Below are 7,112 nucleotides of genomic sequence, written 5' to 3' on the forward strand. Positions count from 1 at the left end.
GAAGAGAACGGTTAAAATTTAGAGTTTTAAAATATATAGTAGAAATATTTTAAGTCATTTTCTATAATAGGGATATTATAATTATTTTTATAAAAAATATTAATTTAAATCGGTTCAAAATTTGATTTATCAATTTTTTGGTCAAATCGATTTATTTGGTCTAATTTTGACAAAAATAACATAGTTTAATCGATTATATATGTTGAATTTTAATTATTAAAAAAAGTCTTTAAAAAAATACATTTTAAACGTCTTTATGTGAGTAGCTCCTATTTTCATTATCATGTTTACGTAATAATAACGAATTTAGATCCTCTAAAATTAAAAAATTAATAAAATAAAAAATTAATTATGATTAATTTTATAATTTTTATAAAATATATATTCCACTATTCTAATTTAAAAATAATCAATCTCTCACTTTATTAATTTACTCCGTTTAACGATAACTCCGTGACATTTCTCATCCATCTGATCAGTATTCTTTATACACCACTTAAGGTAGTATATGAGTCCTTTTTTCATTATTCAACAACAATGGATGCAACACTTGGCCAAAAAATATAACGAGGATAAATAAATAATAATATTATATGATAATACAAACCTAGAATAGGTGCCATATCCTCATATTATATTGTCTATACACTCGCTCACTATCAAGAACCAAAAACAGAAACCACCCTGCTCTAAAGCCAAACGGGCAACCACTGCAAACATTGATGCCTATCTTCTCAACAATGCCCTCAATTTCAGACAAGACAGCAACTATCTACATCAATCATGGTGCACAACACCACCCATGCAAGGCTTGCATTCAGCACTTGGAGCCTGAATAATATGCTGCTTCATATTTACACAAGGACAACAACTCTGTCTTCATGGTTGCAAATTATCTAGGCACGTCTAGTCTATCGATCAGATCCAACGCTCTCTTCTTGTCGATATCAAAATCAATCACGGGAAGCTTAGAGCAAATCCTATTAAAAGAAAATTCCTTGCATCTAACCGTTGATGAGTAACTGCTACTCTTTGTAAGTATGCTCTTGTCTGTTAAGCTAGCCTTCACATTATCCAGGTCCAAGCTTTTACTGATCCCTCTGATTCGGAATCTCTTACTTGCATCCTGCAACATGTTCTGCTCATCAGTTGTTAGCAACGGCAATTCAGAATGATTTGTCTTCTGTGGAGCAGTGCCGATAGATTTCGTGGTAGGCCTCATTTCGCCTGCATCTATGCCAACCTTACTTTTGATGGCCAAACGCTGAAGCCACAAGAGAAGTTCAAGAATATAATTTTCCACTTTGTCTTTATCTGCATGGTGGAATGTTTCGATCCGCATTATATCGGTCTTCAAGGTCTTCTTATTCAGCTCAGAGCTGCAAGAACCAAACAAATATTTAGAAATAGAGTAGGAACACTTCTAAAGAAAAGATAAAATGGAGAATCATGCATGCTTATATCAAATAGAAACAGCAGATTGTTACTTACCCAGTGTTTGCCCACTCTCCTACCCAACCAAAACCATGATGGGCCCTGATTCAATTTTGGAGCAACCGAAAGAAAAAGAATAAATTGCGAGCTTATAATAGAAAGCAAATTAACTGATGCCTATAGAAAATTTTCTCACATAGGAAAATACAAAAATCCATAAATCTTACTTGGCTGTATTTGTAGCAATTGGAACCAACCAATGCAATGTTTTCTCCATCTCATTTTTTATATCTGCTATAGTGAGCTGCAGGAAACAAACCGCAAACAGCAACCGCAAGGGAAAGAACAAACAAAAAGCTTAATCAATATGGGATATTTTCAAAGGAAGTAGTGACTAAGGGAAGTACATGGTAGTGACTGTAAAGAATTGAGTAAGTATCAGCAGAGAAGATCATACCTCTTCTACAACATGAAAGGACGGTAATTTGGAACGCAAAGCTGACTTTATATTAGGAGGCAAGCTCTGATATAACGAATCTCTCGTATTCGCAGGCATAGAACTGGATCTGGCAACCTGACAACAACAGAGGCTTAGCAGTTAGCACAATAATCTTCATCTACAGATATAGTCTTTGCCTTACATTTATAAATGTAACAATAACACATCAAGATTGGGAATCAGGGAAACTGATAGAGCAGGGCAATATTCGAAATTTATCTCATAAGAATGTCACATATCAAGATTTTAGGATCCTCCCATTTTCACTTTGCAATAAGGGTCATGCATTTCTCAAGATCAAGTCATAGATGATCGTAACCATATTAATATTATTCAGGAAAACTATGAACGCAAGGACAGAGATCATCTTTATAAACACAATATGAGAAGCAACTCTGCAAACTTGATTAATTACTAGTGTTAAACCTGTGAGATGCACGGACTTACATTCTAATTTGACATGATAAACCGAAAATAATATTTTTTAACAATAAATTTCACGAGTTTAGTATAACACTCATCGTCATTATGTAATAAATGTAGTGAATATGTTGTTTTATATTTATTCAATGTAAAATGCAAATTGAACAATTTGAAGTCTATAATATTCTTGAACTATAATGAAAGAAAACTGAAAAAGTCAGAACATATATAACCGTATTATTAGCAAGTCAATTTTGCATTAAACTTTATTGACAACCTAGTATTTCACTAACCTCATTAGAAAAGAATTGCAATAAGGGTCATGCACTTCTCAAGATCAAGTCACAAATGGTTGAAATCCTATTATATTATTGAGGAAAACTAAGATTCTAAGAAGGCAAGGACAGAGATCGTTTTTATAAAAACACAATATGAGAAGCAACTCTGCAAACTTGATTAATTATAACATCAACTGTTTGATCGGAAGGCATAGGGAAAAACAGACCCGTGATGAAATAAATAGTTGATGGCAATGATTCACTTACAAGAGTATCAATTTGAAGCACTATATTTGCATAATGCAAAGAAAGGCCCGCAGGGCCCAATCTTTGGCGATTGCTCATGGTTCCGATTAATGGTTTACGGACATCTGCAGGTACCCATAGATAATAACACATTTTAATAATACAATACAACTAGGTAGTCTTTCACTACGAACTGATTAGAAAGATCTTCCAAGTTCAAAATAAGGTTCATACATGGCTAAAATCTGTTTAGTGGGTATCAATAACCTCAACCAAGTATTCATATTTATAAATGAAAATTACAGGAGGGTAAAACAAGAAGCATAACAGTATGATCTTAATGCCTTTAAGTGGATTAATACCTGGACTGCCAAAGATGTTATCTATCTCCAGATGTAAAAAACTTACAATGTCTACAAGCTTCTCCATAACCTGTAACCAGTTAGAATGCAAATTATACCACAATTTCCACACTTTCTCCTTTTATTTTAGGAGACTAAGAGATGAGATAATCAAATGCATAAACACCAGTAACATGAAATTACCTCCTCCAAGCTTCTGGACCAGAGCGACTTTTTCTTTAAATGTTTAACTTGCTTCTTTTGGCTTTTTACTTCTGCCCTTAAGATTGAACGGCTATCACCTATATGATGAAAAAATATATCAAAGATATATATGCATTCATACTGGGATGGTATATGATGTTATTGTACATATTTCTCCACTTTACAGAACCAATTATGTGTTCAATTTGATTCTTGTTCAAGTTTTGATAATAAAGGTTTTGCAATACAAAACTTAACCTTTTTTTAATTATTATTATTCATCAAACTATTGATTTTTGGTTAGGTTGAAATTGTTTTTCAAAAACAAGATTTGGAATGTCAATGGTGTTCTCCTGAATTACCGCTTTGAGTTGCACTTGAGTTATCCTCCTCTTCACGCTTACGTTGATAATCTTGTTCAAATCTATCCAAAGCATGTAACTCGTGGTATAATTCCTGAGGTGATAAAAGTACTTTTTACCAAAAGTTCTGTTTTAGAAAGAAGTTTTTACTACATTTGAGCTTCAGAAGTAAATCAGTCCTGGAGCAATAGTAAATATTTCTTTAGCAAAGGAATACACTCACAGCCGTAAATTGAACCCAGTTCATCAATTGCTGCATGATCAATTCTGCCTCATCCCTTGATTGTCTTTGAGGATTAAGTTCTCTGCTAATTCTAAATTCATAATTAAAAGGAAAAGACAAAAAAAGGAACAAAAAGGGTCAGAACAACCAATGATATAAAGGGTTAAAAAATATTTTTCTGAAAGGCTCAATAATAAGACAAATTTAGTGAGTACAATTTATATTACTTCTCAAAGTAACGGTCCAAGTTGTGCCACTGAGGATCCTTTGAACGATTTCCAAATCGAATCACTTCATCAGAAAAAACTTTCAACTCCTCCCTAAAAGCATCAACAGAAAATCAAATGCAGTTGCCATTTTCTCGTGCTAAAACAATTGATGGAACAGAAGCTGATATTTACCTCTTATCTGCAGCAACAATTCTTAGAAGTTCATCCGTATCCTTTGATACCAAATCTTGCACAGCCTCTAAAGGAAGCACCTCTTCTTTCAGGTGCTTAATACTTGTAGGAGAAAGAGATTCCATAAGATTAGAAGCCTTCACAATTGTGTTTGCTACCTCAAATGCTAAGATAGTAATTTCATTCCCTTTTGTCACAGTGCCCGAAACGAACCCATTGCCAGCATTTAAACTTGTCATGCTGCTACCAAGAGTGTCCAAAACATCAACTGCCTTCCCAATTCCATAAGTACCGGCTCTGCCCAGACGTGAACTCACCTCTGAAACCTGAAGTAGAAAGATTTAGTACCTCTTCATTCTTCTCCAATGATAATATATTTCTAACCATTCTCTTTCCCAGTGAAATAAGATATCCAATACACAAACATCACAATTACAGAGTCCCTAAATACTAATAATTAAACAGTAAATCTGCATCTATAAACCCTACACCCAAATAATATATAAATCTCAGGTTACTACATAAGGCTTGTAAATGTCAGCTCCTCTCATCACCGCAACTGATCTTTTGTTTCTTTTTTTAGATGCCAGTTGCTTTCTAATCAGGGATAAAGTATTCTTTTTGTCCCTAAAATTTGTGATTTTCATCAAAAATACCCCTAACGTTTAATCTCATTCAATTTTATCTTTAATGTTCTCGATTTGTGTCAAAATTACCCCTGGACATTAACTCCATCTAAGACTTTTGGGATAAAGTTGGAAACATCCAGGGGTACTTTTCACATAAATCGGAAACATCAGGAACAAAATTGAATAAATCAAAAACGTTAAGGACAAAATTAAATAAAATTAAACGTTAGGATATTTTTGAAGAAAAAGTATACTTTACCTATAATCACTCTACTTAGAACTAGTTAACAAAGACAATTGTTCTGAATTTAATTTGATGTACGAACACACAACCTAGGCACAATAAAGAATTGCCGCGGATAACATTACAGTCCTGCAAGCTTCAAGCATATTTCTCCAAATGGAATTAAATAACAAACTTTAAATATTGTCAAGAAATAATTAGATACTGTTTGCAGTATATTTTAAATTATATCAAGATCTATACATTTGCATAGTGTAGTTTTCAATTATTCGAGGTTTGCAGATATGGATGCATGTGCACACATGAAGAAACTAAAGATAAAGGAAACGAAACAACAAAGCAAGCTACCATGAGAGTTAAACCATAAGACAAATGTTCCTTCCCCTATCAAATATGCCAGTTAAATTGACAATGTCAAGATTTGGTTGGAATGAAAATAGAACTCAATGTTGTGGCAGGGATTGCCGTCTTAGTGTGACATTTAATAGTCGAATCCAATCCTATTATACTAATAATCAAATCATTCATCATTCAAAAATATAGACATCCCCATCTCAAAAAACCACTTTAGTTAGAATTACATTCCCAAAATGCCAACCTATCAATCGGAATCAAATGCTTAACATAAAACTAACGAATCTTTTGATTACCAGCAACATAGTAATCAAACCCTTAAATTGCAAAGAAAGAATCTAAAGATGTATTTCTAGGAACAATCGTTATCCTCCTCCACACTTCCACTCACCCTGATCTATTCATCAAATTGCAAAGAATGTTATGAACAAGGAAAAAAAGGAAAGATGAAACTGAAAAAAGGAGCATCAAACACACCAACCTTTGCAACAGCAGTCTGCCTTGACCTTACAGACCTTGACTTATTCGGAAAAGAATCATTATAGCGTGGGATTCCATCATAGAATTCATCAGCACCAGTCCCTGCAGCATTCTCAGCACCATGTTCATGTTTGTTATTGTCCTCCTTTGTGTGAGGTGCAGGTGCCAAATCAGAAGGCACGGTGGTCTTGTAGCTCTTATGGTTTTCTTTGGCGCCATCTGTGGTGGCAACCACCCTGTCACCACCCTTGGCAGATTTGGAACAAAGACCCCCCATATATTATATCAAAGTTTCAATCTCTGAGTAACTGGGGCATCCAGCAGCAGAGTTAAAATCCCGAAAAACAAGAAATGGGTATAGAGTAGCAACTGTGTATGTTCATCCAAATCAGGAATCAATAAAGAAGAAGGGTTTCAATGTTGGTGGCGAAAGGAATAATAGAAAGGGAGGGAAGAGGAGGAGAAAAGGGATTCTGGGATTGGAACAAAGAGAAGAAAAAGTCCACAGTCAAGTTGCCATTGGTTTGAGCTAAGTAGAATAATAATATAATAATAAATAAATAAGAAAAAAGAAGGGATGGGAGAGAGCAAAAACATAGTTTTTATTTAAGAGAGAGAGAATCAAAGAGACATGAGGCGGCGTGTGTGTGGTGTGGTAGGTCTAAGTTTAGCAGTGAGAAGTAAGAAAACGCTAAGAAGAGTAGCGTTGTGAGTGACTATACAGAAAGCATTGGACTGCAAATGCAAGAGAGAGCTCAAAATACTTGAACACTTTGAACATCTCTGACCTACCAATCAACTTTGCTAAATGCCAGTTACTCCATCTTCGTTTCTTGCGCATCGTCAATGCCAACGATGCATAACATAACACTTCCTATTTATTTATACTCATTACTCATCATTCGTTTCTAAACTTTCTTCAAATACATACACCCCCATAAGGCCATAAGTCCATTAACATTGCGTTTTGATTGGTCTTTTTATTCTTTTATGG

General features: G+C 34.3%; 1 protein-coding gene across 1 annotated transcript; it reads right to left on the reverse strand.

Moving 5' to 3' along the window:
* Positions 503 to 6,990, reverse strand: LOC107630907. The gene is made up of 12 exons (XM_016334192.2): positions 6,120 to 6,990; positions 4,412 to 4,737; positions 4,238 to 4,330; positions 4,011 to 4,101; positions 3,788 to 3,881; positions 3,426 to 3,523; positions 3,243 to 3,312; positions 2,902 to 3,005; positions 1,892 to 2,008; positions 1,662 to 1,738; positions 1,492 to 1,536; positions 503 to 1,379 (listed from the first exon to the last, which is right to left on the reverse strand). The coding sequence occupies exons 1-12, from the start codon at positions 6,393 to 6,395 to the stop codon at positions 893 to 895; spliced, it is 1,878 nt and encodes a 625-aa protein (XP_016189678.1). The 5' UTR covers positions 6,396 to 6,990; the 3' UTR covers positions 503 to 892.

The sequence above is a fragment of the Arachis ipaensis genome, chromosome B03 (genome assembly GCF_000816755.2).
Source record: "Arachis ipaensis cultivar K30076 chromosome B03, Araip1.1, whole genome shotgun sequence".
NCBI lineage: Eukaryota > Viridiplantae > Streptophyta > Magnoliopsida > Fabales > Fabaceae > Arachis > Arachis ipaensis.

What these genes read in the sequence shown, in the direction of transcription:
- LOC107630907 (XM_016334192.2), bottom strand. Translation starts at nt 6,395, where the DNA reads ATGGGGGGTCTTTGTTCCAAATCTGCCAAGGGTGGTGACAGGGTGGTT. An exon ending in TGCTTCAAATTGATACTCTT is followed by an intron (nt 2,009 to 2,901) that starts GTAAGTGAATCA and finishes TGTTGTTGTCAG; the next exon opens with GTTGCCAGATCCAGTTCTAT. An exon ending in ATTGCTACAAATACAGCCAA is followed by an intron (nt 1,537 to 1,661) that starts GTAAGATTTATG and finishes AAATTGAATCAG; the next exon opens with GGCCCATCATGGTTTTGGTT.